At 41.8% G+C, this 19107-nt stretch overlaps 1 protein-coding gene across 1 annotated transcript in view; it reads left to right on the plus strand.

Moving 5' to 3' along the window:
* The window catches only part of crebbpa (CREB binding protein a), a 67440-nt gene that overhangs the window by 1202 nt on the left and 47131 nt on the right, over positions 1–19107 (plus strand). The window contains 1 exon segment of the mRNA XM_046332093.1: positions 16702–17300. Coding sequence (XP_046188049.1) covers positions 16702–17300 — 599 coding nt within the window.

Below are 19107 nucleotides of genomic sequence, written 5' to 3' on the forward strand. Positions count from 1 at the left end.
CCAGCTAGAGACATGTTTAGCAATTGCTTGATCTGCTATGTCAACATGGCTACCCTTCGGCGCAAAGTAGCAACATACTTGTCGAAATATCATTGGTGACAGCCTAAATCAGGGATGGGCAATTCCAGACCCCGGGGGCCTGATTGGTGTCACTTTTGCCCCAACTGACTCCAATAATCAACTAATCATGGTGTTCAGTTTAGAATACAATTCGTTTAATCAGCTATGTTTCCAAGGGACGTGGGGAAGAGTAAACACCACTCCGGCCCCGAGGACGGGAGTTGCCCATCCCTGGCCTAAATCATGTCAGATACTCTGTTGAAAACTAACCGTTATACCCCTATCAAAATGGAATGACGTTATTATAGGGATTGGGGACTCTGCTGGGGGCTAAATTATCTTGATAGCAGGCCTTTATCTGCAGAAACATTTTAGGCACAGTCTTCCACCTTGCTGCATGCCTAACTGGCTGAGAGTCTTGGCTCAGAGTAGGCCAATTCTGATGCCATGGTCAGATTCAAGTAATTTAACCATAGGCCTATCATGTCCCACTCCCACACTGTCATGCATTTGATTGCATGTTGTGTCAATGTCATAAAATGTAGTCTTATGTCCCAATATCTTGACAGTTGTCACTTTTCATTGCTATATCATGTTCCATATCTGTTCATATGGGTTTCCCACTGCTGATAGAATACACTTGTACGGCCTACCTCAAAAATTTTCTAGATAAAAAGTTACTGAACCAGAATGTTAGGATTGTAGTTGTGAATGCACCATGCTTCTTTCACTATATTAGCTACAGAGATAATAACCAAAGCAACACATCTGCTGAGTCCAATGTCCATTACTTTCTTTGGTGATGACCATGTTATTCACACACAATCCATTGCAAAATCCCCTAATGCATCCAACCCCTGCTATGTTATTATCGACCCCAAGTGTTCAATCTCCAATTGCCATGTTAGCCCAGCAGAGCCTGGAAGCGTGGGAACACTAGGGGCTGTTAGCAGTAAATTACCCCAGACAAGGTGTGCGTTTTCCCCCTTAGTGTCTGCGGTCATGCCTGGAGAGCCCCATAGGAGCATCCCCTGCCCTGACTTTGGGTCCCTGCCGAAAGGCCCATTTTGGGTTGCACATCACTCCCATGGTGAATGGGGGGGTACGCCTTTCATTGAAGTCACAGAGTGCAAACATGTGCCCCTCACCCCCTATTCAGGCCATCTGTCACCCCAGCAGGGTCCCATTGCCCCCTCCCCCTTCAATTCCCCTCATCACCAATACTTTAGTCAGTGGGTGTGTGCCTTAGTAGTGCACACATTGCCCACGTCTTGATGTAGCCAGCTCTAGGCTTAGCTACTCTCAAGGCAGGCCGTTGTAGTAAGTCATGTGTGTTGAACAGCACCATAGCATAAAGGTAGTTGGAGGGAAGGAGGTTGGTTCATTGTTTGCTGGCTATTTACTGGCTTGGTTTATATCTCGTCTGTCATTCTCTAGAGTTGTTAGTGAAGAGTCATAGCTCTGCTCATTCAAATTAACTCATTCAGAAATTACTATGCCAAAGTACAAATTTAATTTAAAAAACAAGCTAATACATATCCGTTTCAGTCTAATTGTAAAATCAGCCATTAGTAATGACAGCTGGTGTTAAATGGGGGGAATCTAAACATTTACATATCACAATATTATTTTTGGATGATATTATATTGATATTTTGCTCCTGCAGGTAGCATTAGCTAGTGCTAGTCGGCTGTACCTGCGCCTATACGGCTGTATTTTACGTCCTATAGCTTGTTCTCAACCTTTTTAAATAGTGAGCTAACATGTTTTCAGCACTTAACTTATCACAACCTCGTTTTCTCATGCTGTCTTGTCTCTCTGCAGCAAACATTCAGTACACAGAGTGTACAAAACATTAGGAACACCGTCCTAATATTGAGTTGCACCCCCCTTTTCCCTCAGCACAGCTTCAATTTGTGGACTCTTCAAGGTGTCGAAAGTGTTCTACATGGATTCTCGCCCATGTTGGCTCTGATGCTTCCCACAGTTGTCAAGTTGGCTGTATGTCTTTTGGGTGGTGGATCATTCTTGATACACATAGGAAACTGTTGAGCTTGAGAAACCCAGCAATGTTGCAGTTCTTGACACACTCAAACTGGTGTGCCTGGTACCTACAGGCACTTAACCCTTGTGTGGGGTGCAGGTTTTTGTTATTCACCCAATGTTCGCTGTGCCAATGGACCCATAACAATTTATGTAAAAATACTTGTTGTTGACTTACCTCTGCTAGGTCACATTTATCAATAAAAGGGCTATTTGTTTTGGATAAAGGGTGATTTTTGTAAACTAAAATCTATTATAATCAAGACATGGGTGGACTAAATCATGTTTGTCATGAGCAAATATAAATGAAACAATATTTTCATCACTGTTGATGGTTATTGCTTTGTACTCAACAAATTGTAAGGACAAATCTTACATACAGTATTTTATGGAAATAATAAATGAGTCTCGTCGAACACAAATTAAGGCCAGTCTACACACCACATTGGGGACAGAGTTTTACTGTATGTGTGTTGCAAATGTATTTCTTGCAGTTGATGCATGTACTGTCTTCCTGTCCTTCTTGGGTCCACACACATCACAGAGCTTCTTGTTGTTACCGGCTGCAATCTAGAATGATGAAAACACTTAGTTCAGGAATTTTACTAACATCTCACTCCACTTATCTGGTTACAGCAGGCCAAGGTAGGATAGTCAGACACACACACCACTCACACTTACTTCCAGTATTGGAGATGTTGGTTCTGTGGGTCTGGCGGATGGGGCACCAGCATCCTCCTCCTGAATCATACTCACAATGGCTGCAGAAGCTGGATTCCTTGGGATATGTTGACTCTGGATTTGAGGTCTTACCAATGCCTTGCCCAGCTCTTCAAGAAAGAGCTGTCTCCTCTGGAGCTTCTCTCTGTTCCAATCTGGGTTCAACGCCATCCAGATGACAAACGTGTTGAGATGTCTAAGACTAGGGTTCTTCTTTTGCAGTTGTAGCCAGTCACCAGCTTGTCTAAATTGTCCATCCCTCCTTTTGTGGTATTGTAATCATTATGATTCCTGGTTTTTGATGTTCCTGGCCACAGCTTCTCCCATCCCTATGCAGCGTATTCATGAGTACCACATTTTTGCCTTTCTTTGGCATGTAGAACATTAGGGACGTGTGGGCCTTGAACACGAACTTAGAGGAATTGATATGCCTGTTCCGTGTATTCAAGAGCTGAGTTGGAAGCTCTGGCTTTTTTTTTGTACTGTTCCTACCATCGTCAGCTTCCTTGTGAGGAGCTCCCGTCCCAACCTGTGCGAAAAAAAAGTTATCGCATGTGATTTCATGGCCACGGAGTCCCTGTCACGTCCAGGACATCCCACATCCCTTGGTTCTTCTCAGGGGCTCCTCCATCTGGCTTCCCTGTGTACACTTGCACGTTTCACGCATATGATGAATCACAGGCAGCCCAGATCTTGATTCCATTTTTTGCGAGTTTATATGGTATGCACTGCCTGAAGGGGCAGCGGCCCCTAAATGTCATAAGCTGTTCATCAACTGTAACGTCGTCGGGCCCAGGGATGTAAAACAGGGGAAGGCGGTACACCCACTTGTCCCACACTGACCTGATTGCGGCTAGCTTGTATCTCTGCCGCCGAGCTGCTCTGATTATCGAAGCGGATACTCCTGGAATTTTTGGGGAAGTTTTCCAGAGACGTTGCACAGAAAAAATCTCTGCCAGTTTCTGCATCCCAAAGTGATTCTCTGGATTTCCCATTGGATCTGAACACCAGCAAGGATAAGAACCCCAAAGTATGCATGTAAATGAGTTTGGTCCATCCCTTTCCAAAAACACGCCCCCCCCCCCCAAATTAGTGCAGTCCAGAATGATTTTCTGGGTGGTGTCCGAGATGAACAGTTCAAAAGAAAACTACGTCCTGCAAATGCGTAACTGCCACCCGCGTCAATGCGGAATTGACAGAGACATGATCCTGATTAATTCTTGATCTTCCAAAGTGGAAGACGCTCCTTCTCTCTCCATGCCAACGTTATTTCTAAGGCCCTCTGAGTAGAGATTATTTTTTTCCCATGCTGATTGATTGTCGTAAGGAGCCACCCATGCAAAGCTATTTATTTGTTGTCCCTCCCCCAATTTCCACCTGGCTGGGGTAGTGTTTCAAAATACTTTTTAAAATGTAGTTTTTTTTAATACAATGTATTGAAATAATGTATTGTAATAACATTGTGCAGGTTCCCGCAAGACTTTGTATAGTTTCACACACTACAAAGGGTAAAGAGTGCTAGAAAACCGGCAGACGGGCAGGGAGACAGACAGGTTCTTGGTGCTATATTGAAACAGCAGGCCCAGGGAGGAGGAAGACTGAATGAAGGCACACAGCAAACCTTTTTGTTCAATTTTTACTTGTGTTCACCAACACACACACACTTTCCCAGTGGACCCGAACACCACATATGTAATATAAATGTGTAGTGGGTGCCCTCAAATGAAAAATGTTATTTCAGATGTTCTTCAAAGAAAGTAAGCCAATGCCAATGAGTCTCAGGTTTAACAAAATATTAATTGTATAATTTTTATTTTAGTTAATATTGAAAATGGGTCCCACAGACCCGAACACCAAGGGTTAAATATGTTATCTTGCCCATTCGCACACACCTTTTAAGCATTCTAGTACAGTTAAATAGTTGAACACAAGTTATTTTGTTGGCAGTGACGTATGTCCACGTGTCGCGCAGTATTTCTCATGGCATCATTACGCCATCTACCTACGTTATATAGGTATGCACGTCAGCTTTGACATCGGCTTTGCACATCGGCTTTATTCTAGACATCGGGTCGACGTTGGCATTTTTAGCTAAAATCGTCCGATTCCGATATGTTCACCGATATATCGTGCATCCCAAGTTCTTAATGTTTTCTATAGTCCGTGAGCAATATGTTTGGAACATCAAATCGCATTAAAATCTCCGTATCTAATCGCAATACATATAGACTCCTGAAAATCACAATCCATATCGTATCGGCACTTAAGTATTGTGATATCGTATCGTGAGGTTCCTGGCAAGTATTAGGACTCTACTTGCCCCAGTGTCTGTGTGTTAGAGATTTAGGTGAGTATGACGCATTTCCTTTTAATGCCTAGGAAGCTCAAACTCCCATTAGACAGCTCTGTCAAAATATGTTTGTTACTAACCAAAATTTGGGTTTCAATGATCAACTGTCTTAATCTACAGCCGGTAGCTATGTAAGGTCTCTATAAAAAATTAACAAGCGACTGAAAAATGTCCACTTCGGCGCTTCCAGTGTATCGAGCTGTTTTAGACTTCCGACATGTAGGTGGCCATAATGAAGGTGCTGAATCGGATTTTATTTAGTTGCTTGTAAATTTGTATTTAGGGGGCGGCAGCGTAGCCTAGTGGTTAGAGCGTTGGACTAGTAACCGGAAGGTTGCGAGTTCAAACCCCCGAGCTGACAAGGTACAAATCTGTCGTTCTGCCCCTGGACAGGCAGTTAACCCACTCTTCCCAGGATGTCATTGAAAATAAGAATGTGTTTTTAACTGACTTGCCTGGTTAAATAAAGGTAAAATAAAAATTAAAAATAAAAATTTAGACTTTTTGGAAGTAAATAGCGTAATGGGAGTAAATGAAGAACGTTGGTCATCCATAACACACTTATTTTGACATAATGCTTGCAGAGCTGCCTAATGGGGGTTTGAATCTGAGACACATCATACTCATCGTCAATCTCTAATGTGTAGATACTGGGGCAGACTACTTTTATTTTTTTACCTTTATTTAACTAGGCAAGTCAGTTTAGAACAAATTCTTATTTTCAATGACTGCCTAGGAGCAGTGGGTTAACTGCCTGTTCAGGGTGCAGAACGACAGATTTGTACCTTGTCAGCTCAGGGATTTGAACTTGCAACCTTTCGGTTACTAGTACAACACTAACCATTAGGCTACGCTGCCGCCTGATACTATGACTAGCATGATATTCCATTCCACTGCTTTAACGAGAGGAGCCCTCCGTCAGCATGCTCCCTGCTCTCCAAATGGCACATTTAGGGCCCACCCGTGTCACATACTCATGACGCACTTAGTAATGGAACCTCCGAGGAGGGGTGGGTGGGTTGTCACACGTACGACAGCGTCTTTTTTTGCGCCGGCTGAGCATGCCCCATTTTACAGCCTAATTGGCAGTTTTAAATGCCAGTCTGCAGTCACTTCACACGTTTTAAGCTGTTTATATTTAAGCCTCACCGTTTCCTCTCATGATATAGCAGATATTTCAGTGTTTGCGTCTCCCACTCACATCGGTCAGTTCTCAACTTGAAAAGAGAGAGCGAGAGAGGGAGGGATGAATGAAAGACGGACAGGGGAAAAGATGCCGTGTTAAAGTGGACATGGATGGCGTAAGAAACCTTCGCTAAAGAAAATGTGAACCGCTCTTGCATCACGTACTATCTGATAACGACAGTTGTCTTCCAGGGCTCCTAACTGAACATTTTATGACCATTTGACTTGTGTGGCAAGTAAAAAATTTAATTGGTCGCATTACACGCTCACCTCAGTCCAAACTTCTTATTTTTACAGGCTATTAAAACAATGATGAAATGGTAATGTGCATTATCCTCAATTCCTGTAGTAAAAGTATCTGCCCTGCCCTTGTTTCCCTGAGGCCTGCTGGCAAGCCACTCACTCCCTCTCCCCGTGCTCTGGGATAAATGTGTTCTAATTGTAGCCTGTAACATTTTAAAATGCAATTGTGGGAAAAAACACAGCTTTGGAAGCAATTACTGACCCTTTTGAAGAGGAGATTCTCAGATTTTTGTAGGTGTACTATTTTCCTCTCAACAATTAATATGAAATAGCTCTATAGCAACTACTTTAGAACCAAGATATTTGATATGGCTTTGATACAGAGCGTAGAAAATGTATGGCAAATGGAGCTGGGCGATATGGACAAAAATCCATCTCGCAATAAATTGCCTGTTTTTTGCGATAATGATAAATCAGCAATTAATTTTTTTTTAGGGAGGTGCTACAGCTGGGCGACATGGACAAAACATAAAATTGCGTTTTAAATGTCACTTTTGCTCGATAACAAAATCAACGATACATTTTTAATTACTTTACATTAGTGCCATGGTTCTAGACTGTTTTTTTCCAGTGCCAAGTAAGACGACTGAGATGGTAGCCTATCAACAAGTAAGACGACTGAGATGGTAGCCTATCAACAAGTAAGACGACTGAGATGGTAGCCTATCAACAAGTAAGCTATTTCATCTAACATATCCAAGAAATGCATGATTGATATTTCAATGTGCAACCTGTCAAAATAGGATCCAGAATTATCAGATTTATTTTTGACTTTTCAAAGTTTGCCAACATCTTTGTACATATTGGCCCATAAAGGCTATATTTTTTTAACACCTGAGGAAGTGGGAATTTTACACAAAATTTACACAAACACAATGTCCCACAAAAACTTTCCAGTGCTAGGCCTTCTTGATATCGGTCTATTTACCGCAAATGGCACTGTACAGCTTACTCTGGTTGAGAAGTGGTGCCACGGACTCGATATTAACAGGTGAGGCATGTGTTATCCTCACAGAAAGCTTCGACTAGAACAACAGTAGTTGCTTTAAAACCTTTTTTTCCGCAATAGTATTTTGAGCAAATGGTCATTTGAGCAATGGTCATTTGCTTGTACTTCTCAGAATGCATCTCTCCCTCCTCTGTGTCAGTGGGGGGAGGGAATGTGAGTCAGCAGCCAACAGAAAAACGGAAAAGGCAGATATTTCATAGCAGGAATCAACACAATGAGTATATTACTGTTCTTAAACCATTGGTCAATCTACAGGAACGTTGTGTGAAATGCTTCAGTAAGAGGATAGCATTGTCAGTCATTTTCGGTTTATTGTCTCTAATAGAAAATACCCCAAATTCTCGTCCCAAGGAAATAAGCCTTGTTCATCCATCATGTTGAAGTCCCCTCTGAATACCTGAAAAGCACTTCATTTTGGTGAATGGTTTTGGAGAAGGAAGGGATGGTGCCTGAATAGCCTAGTTTTGCTAGTCTCTAAGTTTTGACATCTGGTTTAGTTGGGTCATTAGTGTTGAAATGGACACTCTTCTTGCTCTATTTCGTGCTCTTGCAATCTACTCCAGCCAGGAAATATAAAGTCAGCACAGATCCCATCGCCAGCTCCCTGCTGCTCAAAGGATGGCAGAGGTGTGTGTTTGAGGGGACAAAAAGTAGTCTGTGTGTAAGAGGGAGATGCAGGAGGAGTGTGTGTGCTCTGCTCATGCAGGCTGTGAAAATAAGCCATGCTTGACTTGGTGATTGACCGACCGGGACATTGTGTGTGTGAAGGCGCCTGGCTCGGACAGAAAACTGCCACTCACTGCTGGCCTCAGCCACTAAGCTTAGCAGAGAATATAGAGCTGGATGGAGCTAGAGACGGAGAGATAGTGGTGAGAGCATGTGGCTAAGAGCAGAGAACCTTGAGAGCTGAAAGAGAGGGAGAAGTGGTGGTGAGAGCATGTGGCTAAGAGCAGAGAACCTTGAGAGCTGAAAGAGAGGGAGAAGTGGTGGTGAGAGCAAGTGAGAGAAGGAAGAGCTGAAGGGAGAGAACTAGAAAGACGGTGAGTAGAAAAGCAGGGAGTGGGAGAACCAGGGCTACAGTTGAAGTTGGATGTTTACGTATACTTAGGTTGGAGTCATTAACTAGTTTTTCAACCACTCCACAAATGTCTTGTTAACAAAATATTGTTTTGACAAGTTGTTTAGGACATCTACTTTGTGCATGACACAAGTAATCTTTCCAACAATTGTTTACAGACAGATTATTGCACTTATAATTGACTGTATTACAATTCCAGTGGGTCAGTGCTTTTAAACAGCTTGGAAAATTCAAGAAAAGTATGTCATGGCTTTAGAAGCTTCTGATAGGCTAATTGACATAATTTGAGTCAATTGAAGGTGTACCTGTGGATGTATTTCAAGGCCTACCTTCAAACTCAGTGTCTCTTTGCTTGACATCATGGGAAAATCGAAATAAATCAGCCAAGACCCCAGAAAATAATTGTAGACCTCCACAAGTCTGGTTCATCCTTGGGAGCAATTTCCAAACGCCTGAAGGTACCATGTTCATCTGTACAAACAATAGTACACAAGTATAAACACCATGGGACTATGCAGCCGTCATACTGCTCAGGAAGGAGACGCGTTCTATCTCCTAGAGATGAACGTACTTTGGTGAGAAGTGGAAATCAACCCCAGAACAACAGCAAAGGACCTTGTGAAGATGCTGGAGGAAACGGGTACAAAGTATCTATATCCACAGTAAAACAAGTCCTATATCGGCACAACCTGAAATGCTGCTCCGCAAGGCAGAAACCACTGCTCCAAAACCGTCATCAAAAAGCCAAAATGTTTAGTCTAAATATTAGCAAGCTGGCAAGCATTTATGATGCCAGCGAAACATGTTCGTCACGCTCGGAGAACATATTTCCCCCAACGTTAAAATGACTAGGTACATCTCGTCCCCAAAACACAAGTTTTCTGTAGACTTGTGGGAGGAGTGCCGATGACGTCGCCCACTGTATGCGCTTTCAGGAGCCTGATTTTGCATCAACTGAGAAATCTGCACACAGTGCATCCCTGACCACCTCCTGAATTGGTCAGCTAGATCAGACCACAAAGAAACTTTTGTGCGTCTAGACTAGAGGTCGACCCATTAATCGGAATGTATTTTCAGTATTTTGGGGTGCCGATTTATTTATTTTTTAAAGTATTTTTTCTACCTTTTTATTTAATTGCGCAAGTCAGTTAAGAACACATTATTTTTTTAAATGACGGCCTAGGAACTGCCTTGTTCAGGGGCAGAATGACAGATTTTCACCGTGTCAGCTCGGGGGTTCCAATCTTGCAACCTTACAGTTAACTAGTCCAACGCAATAACGACCTGCCTCTCTCTCGTTGCACTCCACAAGGAGACTGCCTGTTAAGCGAATGCAGTAAGCCAAGGTAAGTTGCTAGCTAGCATTAAACTTATCTTATAAAAAACAATCAATCATAATCACTATTTAACTACACATGGTTGATGATATTACTAGCTATTATCTAGCGTGTCCTGCGTTGCATATCTGACTGAGCATACAAGTATCTGACTGAGCGGTGGTAGACAGAAGCAGGCGTGTAAACATTCATTCAAACAGCACTTTAGTGCGTTTTGCCAGCAACTCTTCTTTGTTCGTCAAGCATTGCGTTGGTTATGACTTCAACCCTATCAACTCCCTAGATGAGGCTGGTGTAACCGAAGTGAAATGGCTAGCTAGTTAGCGTGCGCTAACTAGAGGGACGGAAGCTGTACTGTTACACTGGCAATACTAAAGTGCCTATAAGAACATCCAATAGTCAAATGTTAATGATATACAAATGCTATAGAGGGAAATAGTCCTATAATTCCTATAATAACTACAACCTAAACTTCTTACCTGGGAATATTGAAGACTCATAATATATATATATATTTTATATATTTTATATATATATTTTATATATATTTTATATATATATATATTTATATATATATATATATTATATATATAATATATTTTATATATATATATTTTATATATATATATATATTTTATATATATATTTTATATATATATTTTTATATATATATATATATATATATATATATTTTATTTTATATATATATATTTTATATATATATATATATATATTTTATATATATATTTTATATATATATATTTTTATATATATATATTTTTTATATATATATATTTTTTTATATATATATATATTTTTATATATATATTTTATTTTTATATATATATATTTTATATATATATATATTTTATATATATATATATTTTTATATATATATATTTTATATATATATATATATATTATTATATATATATATATTTTTATATATATATATTTTATATATATATATATTTTTTATATATATATATTTTTATATATATATATATATATATATATTATATATATATATTTTATATATATATATATTTTTATATATATATATTTTATATTTATATTTTATATATATATTTATATATTATATATATTATATATATTTATATATATATATTTTATATATATATTTTATATTTATATATATATATATTTTATATAAACTCATGTTAAAAGGAACCACCAGCTTTCATATGTTCTCATGTTCTGAGCAAGGAAATTAAACGTTAGCTTTCTTACATGGCACATTTCACTTTTACTTTCTTCTCCAACACTTTGTTCTTGCATTATTTAAACCAAATTGAACGTTTCATTATATACTTGAGGCTAAATTGATTTTATTGATGTATTAAGTTAAAATAAGTGTTTGTTCAGTATTGTTGTAATTGTCATTATTATTATTTAGCACTTTTTTTTTTTGGTCCTCCAATCTGTATCGGCGTTGAAAAATCATAATCGGTCGACCTCTAGTCTAGACCCGTCTTTTCAATGCGCTCTACGTATTCTGATAAAGTCACAAGTGTGAAGTGTAGACACAACCAAAGTCACAGAATTGCACTTGACAGAAACTCCGCTACTGCTCTGTTCAATATTTGGTCTTCTTTTGCGTTAGCTTTCAGAAATCTGCATTGTTAACTAACGCAGACCTCGAGGCTACGCTAAGATGGGGGTAAATTCCTAGAAATCAGGAGAAAAGAGAAGGCGCTCTGAAAGGTTTTCTAAGAAACCTGACCAGCAACACTCTTCAGGAAACTCTGGCTCAGGTGCAGGATAAACAGTGATTTCTTCAGGAAGTGTGGTTTTGCTTTAAATCGTCAGTGTATTTTTTTACATGAAAAGGGTCATTTCATCAAAGACTGCAATAAAAAAATAAAAAAGTTTGATCTGCACAGGCATGGTCGCAATTGGTCGGAGCGTCTCCTGTAACATTCCAAGCAATCTAAACCATTCGGCTTTGAGACTGGGTAAAATCCATAACTGCATTTTATCAACCCTTAAGTCAATTTCCACAGCAATATAATTAGCAAGTTCTGTTTGGGTTAATTTGTTGTATCCACTGAGTCTCATCCCCTGTCATGTCTTCAATTGTCTCCCTCCACCACAATTCCCAGTCACACTTCCTGACGATGTTACCCTATGGGGAACCAACATTGAGTGATGCAGCGATTTATGTATTTTCACTGGCTGTTTTAACTGTCAAAACACGCTTCCTGACAGTGTTACCCAAATACGCTTGCCCCCCTCCCTTGAGTGATGCTGTATTTTCACTGCCTGTCTAACTGTTAACTGTCAGGTGGCACCAACACCCTCTTCATTTATCACTCATTTATCACTCTTCTTAAATATCATCCTCCATCCCTCCCTCCTGCTTTTTTGCTTCTTCACTGTGTGGTGTGGATCAGCAGTAGACTTACCAAGCAGCGCTAGCGAGTTAATGCGTTAGCTCATTAGCACGTAGCGATGGAATCAAGTGTGAGGTGAATGGACTGGGGCTGGGAGATGGAATTGGGAGCGACAGCAGACCTACCAACTTGCACGCGTTTTGCGTAACATGCTTGAACGCAATTTGAGGTCAAAGTGCACTGGTATGAAGAATACACAGAAATAGACTAGTTGGCACATTGTGGTTTTTGACTCAACTGTCTGAAGTTGGAGCTGAACCAATTGGAGGACTTGGGCGAGGACAAAACTCTTTAGCTCTCTGCTCCGGCTCGCCGTTGTAGTACTATCAAAGATGGTGGATAAATGAAAATAGTTCATTCAGGCCGTTTACCATTAGTGATGCACCGATATGAACGTTTTGACCGATATCCAATATTTTCCTTGCCTAAAAAAAAGATACCGATATTTACAATTTTAGCAGCCTTTTAATCATTCTAGTATAGTTAACACACATGGACGCAGCGGTCTAAGGCACTGTATCTCCGTGCAAGAGGCATCACTACAGTCCCTGGTTCGAATCCAGGCTGTATTACATCTGGCCGTGATTGGGAGTCACATAGGGCGGCGCACAATTGGCTCAGCATCGTCCAGGGTAGGCCGTCATTGTAAATAAGAATTTGTTCATAACTGACTTGTCTAGTTAAATAAAGGTTACACACACCACACTGACCAAGAAGTTATTTTGTTGGCATTTACGTATGTCCCCATTACAGTAAAACATAATCAAAATCTATTTATTTCACTTACTTGCAGTGCTGTTTCGTTGTTCATTTGTTCAGTTTCTTTCTCAACCAGGATTTCTATGGAATGCTCTTTGTGTCTTTGCGTGTCAAAGATAACACTATTTGACGTGGCCGGTCCTGAATATGACTCCACGTCACATAATAATTTTACACGTTCATACATTTTGTTTATATAGCTATTACACATTGATTAAACTCACTCATATTTCATATTGTATTGTCACAACGATTCATCAATACGTGTGCTGTGATACTGGTAAAGTTGTCTCGTGCACCTACAGTGCTGGTCATTTAAAAAAATAAGCTAGCCAGTTCATGGATGCAAACAACATTTTTTCCCCCAAAAACATAGCAAAATTACATCTGTTTCTGTAGCTATAGTTAGCTAGCTAACTATAGCTAGGTGTCATCTAAAATAACCCTAATTTGTAAGACAGTTCTTATTTGCTTAATGGTGGTCGGACCCATCTATGTGCAGCTAGCCACAAGAAGGATTAGCCACAACCGTGTACTTTGCGGTTAGCCTTCAAAATACAAGTATGTCATTGATGGTGATGCAAATGAATACAAATAGTAGAAGGATGTCATAATGGAATAGATAATGCTAAACAAGGTTGGAATGTTATATATAATCAACAAAATGCAATTTTGTTAATTTGACAATCTGAAATCACACTGGATTTATTATACTTCAGAATTACATCGGGGGCATACATATTTCACTGTACAGTCTTACCTATGGTTTGTGGATCAATGAAATTGGGGTATCAGTCTACTCAGTGACACCCAGAGAACATAAGCGTTGAAGCTCTTATTGCGAGACTCTGAAACAACTGTGAATTTAGCCACATTTATTGTCAACCTATGTGTATTGAACACTATTCCCGAGGAAAAACAATACTGTGTGGATGTTTTGGAGTCTGATAACTCTGAGGAGGACGTTGGGAGAAAATGTCTTTGGTATTGAGTAGACTGATACTCAGTTTCATTGATTCCCAATACTTAGTTAATCCTTAGGTGTACAGTGCATTATGAATGTCAATACACACAATAGGCTGACTGGGGAGGTGATTTCTCACAGTCCCGCGATAAGAGCTATAACACTAATATATTCTTAAACTCTTCAGTTGTGTTCTGTGGGTGTCACCGGGTAGACTGATACCTCATTTCATTGCTTCACATTTCATCGTTGTTGAACACGATCTGGTCTAAATATGGCATGATTCCACCAATTGAAGCCTTCTGCATCACTTTCAAAGAGGTACTTTTATTTTGAAGGCAAACCACAAATTCCACTATTGTGCCTAGCTTCACAACACACAACCCGGTCCGGTCGAGCCGTGGCTGCTTATAACGTTAGCTTTTGGCAACAGTGTTAAGTAGCTGGCTAGCTTTATTTTTATGAACAGAAGTTCAATTTTAATAGTCGAACAAGTGGCTATCTAGGTAATACTTACTCACAAGGATTAATTGCTAAGAATAATAAAAATGGCTGCAGTTTCCACTGGTCATTGTTTTCAGGCTGGTTGTATTGGTGCTAGCTAGGTACCAAGCTATTCAGAACAGACCTATTTTTTTTTTACATGCAAAGACCCAAATGGCATTCCATAGTAGTATTTATTTATGCATGTTGTCCAGCATGACAATGTCATCAGCCATACTGCTCACTCTGTGCGTGACTTCCTGCAAGACAGCAATGTCAGTGTTCTGCCATGGGCAGCGAAAAGCCCAGATACTAACTGTTAATTTTGAAGATTGACCCCCCCCCCTGTTCAGGGACACATCGTTCAATTTCTGTTAGTCACATGTCTGTGGAACTTGTTCAGTTTGTCTGTTGTTGAATCTTGTTATGTTCATGCAAATATGTGCACATGTTAAGTTTGCTGAAAAAAACACAGTTGACAGTGAGAGGATGTTTCTTTTTTTGCTGAGTTTAGGTAAGCACGTCATACCGTGCTTTGACATCGGTTTTGCACATTGGCGTTAAACAAGACATTGGGCCGATACCGATGTTGGCATTTTTAGCTAATATCGCCCGATTCCTATATATTCACTGATATGTCGTGCAGTTCCTGTCTACTTAAGGGGATGGCTCTCACATAGACACCAATGTGATAGCAGCTGGGTCTGATCTGCTCAGTTCTTTGACATCAATTGAACCAGGAAAAACCAGCGCAGGGTTTTCTATTTTCCTCCCGAGCTGGATGGCAGCTCTCCACTTCATCCGTTGATACCGCTGTTGTGTGAGGGGGAAAAGGGTAGGGAAAATGGAGAACGAACTGTTTGCTATTTTACCCAAAATTGTTTGTCAACCACTTTCGTAGTTAGCTACAGTGTTTAGACAACTAGGCAAGAACACTTTCTTTCCCGGACATGCTGTGATCTCAACGGTTGTATACACGAGTGCATGTTCGCGAAAGGAAACGTGTGGTGTTGCGGTAGTTGAGTTTTTCGCCGCTGTGTGGATGGAAACAGACGTGGCAGAGAGCTGTTCCGCAAATACCGGTCCGTCCTTAACAAAGTTACGGTATACTGTTAAAGACTAGTAGACCAATGTTAATGAATCAGTTGTTGATCTGTTCTCTTGATGTAGCTGTGTGTCAACCATAGTAGTGTGATACTAGATGTCATAATAGTTAGTTCGCCAATAACCAGGCATGTTGAATGAACGGTTGCCTAGTAATCAGACCTAACTTGATGGACTAAGTCAGGGATGTAGATGTGAAACTAACTCATAGGGCTACTTCAGTTGTTTCATATTCCAAATAGCATACAGTAAGCTACTACATTGCTTCCAGTGATTTAATCATTTAGAATTTTCTCCCCAAACAAAATTAAGCCAGTTTACTTTTTCACTAGACTATGCACATAAAAGCAGTACTTCTGTGTTGGATATAATTTAAGACTCTTCGTTTCAGGAAATGGCAGTTACAGGTTTTTCAAACATTCTAAATGCTCCAACTTCCTAAGGGGAAGTTGACTGACATGCGCTGAACCTATACCCTACCCAACCTTAGGCCTACATCAGCACCACCTTGTCAGAAAATCCTGGTGAGAGCCCTGACAGTGCATTTAAATTTATTTCTAGTTAGCTCCTGAAGTGCAGCCAATTACCAGGTACCATTAAGTCTATAGCCTACCATTCCTTCTGCGGCAGTCTTCTGCCACATTATTAGACAAAAACAGTGCGTTTGCCTATGATTTGAGCAGTGTGGTGTCGCGGGGCCCGGGGTGCCACCACCACTGCGCTGAAGTTGTTCTCATAAAAAATGATTTAGGATTTGCAGGTCTGCGATAGGCTGGCTGAAACTGTACTTCAATGGCACTTACACAGACCGGAATATCAGCCCATGAATTTTCATGATATCAATCCATATTATTAACCCGTTTTTCTCTCTCCCTCTCTTCCTCTTCTACAGTGGATCTAGGCTCCTTATCATGGGACGACCTGGAGAACGACCTGCCAGACGAGCTGATCCCCAACGGAGGCTCTGGCCTGGGGGGTATGACTGGGGGCGGAATGCCCTCCAATGGGGGTAACGTCAACCCTGGGGGTCCTGGTCCTCTGGGCTCCAAGGTCCCGGACGCAGTGGCCAAACACAAGCAGCTGTCAGAACTCCTCCGGGTGGGTAGTGCCTCTGGTCTCATCGGGGGTGCTGGAGGAGGAACTCAGCCCAGTGGCATTGGGGGTCAGTTGGGTGCAGCACACGGGAAGAGCTCCTTGGGTCAAGGGTCGCCGAAAGCGGGGACCGGACAGAACTTCAACCAGTCTCTGGGGGGCCATGCCGGGATGTTAGGTCAGGGTGGGCAGCACCAGCTGGGCCAGGTGATAAACGGAGGCCTGGGGCTGGGTCCTGGAAGTGGACGAGGCCGGGGTCAGTACCAGGCCATGCAGGCGGCACCAGGAGGAGGAGTGGGCAGCTCGCTGGCAGAGACCCTCACACAGCAGGGCGGGCCACAGGTGGGCGCTGCCACCCTGAACGTTGTCGCCGCCCAGCAGGCGGGCAACATGAACAAGGTGAGTCACAGGGCTGAGAGACTCACACAAACTACACTCTTAGTCATAGAGAGACATGTATGAAATGTCTGTCTGTGACAGAAAGACAGGTCTTAAATGTGCCAAATGGTCAGAGAGCAGCAATATCTCTTTGCCGAAGCAAGCACCAATTAGCCTGGAGCTAGCCCATGCTAGGCCCTTTCTTCCTGCTAGCTCTTCTTTGTGTGTGTTGAATCATAATTTGTACAAGATCATCCATGAATTCTCTGCTTTGGTGCTAGTTACTGTGGCACTGTGTAGAACAGATCCATCCTGATTGGGTGATAGCTCTCTGATACTACTGGGTACTAAAATCGGAAATGAATAAATACCCTCCGCATGGGCCGAACCATTAAGAAAGAATCATGTCACATATGTTGCGGTCATGTTGGGAACTTGGAAATACAACCCTTTTACTGGGAAAAATGCATGTGAATGTCCCACCAACTCGTAATGCCCAGACTGCATCCCTATCCTCGTCCTCAAGAGTGTGTGCGGACCAGCTGGCTGGTGTGTTTACGGACACATTCAATCTCTCCCTGCCCCAGTCTTCTGTCCCCACATGCTTCAAGATGGCCAACATTAGTCATTCGTCATTTAGTTCAGCAATCACTTCTTTCAACATGAAGTGCTTTGAGAGACTAGTCAAGGATAATTTCACCTCCACCTTACCTGTCACCCTAGACCCACTTCAATTTGCCTACCGCCTCAATAGGTCCACAGACGATGTAATCGCCATCACACTACACACTGCCCTATCCCATCTGGACAAGAGGAATACTTATGTAAGAATGCTGTTCATTGACGACAGCTCAGCATTCAACACCATAGTACCCTTCATCATCATTAAGCTTGAGGCCCTGGTTCTCAACGCCGCCCTGTGCAATTGGGGCCTGGACTTCCTGACGGGCTGCACCCAAGTGGTGAAGGTAGGAAACATCTCCACTTCGCTGATACTCAACACTGGGGCCCCACAAGGTTGCATGCTCAGCCCCCTCATGTACTCCGTTCACCCATGACATGCGTGGCCATGCACGCCTCCATCTCAATCATCAAGTTTGCAGACGACACAACAGTAGTAGGCTTGATTACCAACCACAACGAGACAGCCTGAGGGAGGAGGTGAGGGCACTCGGGAGTGTGGTGTCAGGATAACAACCTCTCACTCAACGTCAACAAAACAAAGGATGTGATTGTGGATTTCAGGAAACGGCAGAGGGCGCACCTCTCTATCCACATCGACGGGACAGCAGTGGAGAAGGTGGAAAGTTTGAAGTTCCTTGGTGTACACATCGCAGACAAACTGAAATGGTCCACCCACACCCACAGTGTGGTGAAGGTGCAACAGTGCCACTTCAACCTCAGGAGGCCAAAGAAATTGAACCTAAAGCCCTCACAAACTTTTACAGATGCACAATTGAGAGCATCCTGTCGGGCTGTATCACCGCCTGATATGGCAACTGCACCACCCACAACCGCAGGGCTCTCCAGAGGGTGGTGCGGTCAGCACGACGCATCACCGGGGGCAAACATCCGGCCCTCCAGGGCACCTACAGCACCCCATGTCACATGAAGGCCAAAAAGATCATCAAGGACATCAACCACCCGAGCCACTCCGCTACCATACAGAAGGCGAGATCAGTACAGGTGCATCAAGGCTGGGACCGAGAGACTGAAAAACAGCTTCTATCTCAAGGCCATCAGACCGTTAAACAGCCCGTCATTAACAGAGAGGCTGCTGCCCACATACAACTTTAATAACTGGATTACTAGTCACTTTAATAATGCC

This window comes from Oncorhynchus gorbuscha, linkage group LG26 (genome assembly GCF_021184085.1).
Source record: "Oncorhynchus gorbuscha isolate QuinsamMale2020 ecotype Even-year linkage group LG26, OgorEven_v1.0, whole genome shotgun sequence".
NCBI lineage: Eukaryota > Metazoa > Chordata > Actinopteri > Salmoniformes > Salmonidae > Oncorhynchus > Oncorhynchus gorbuscha.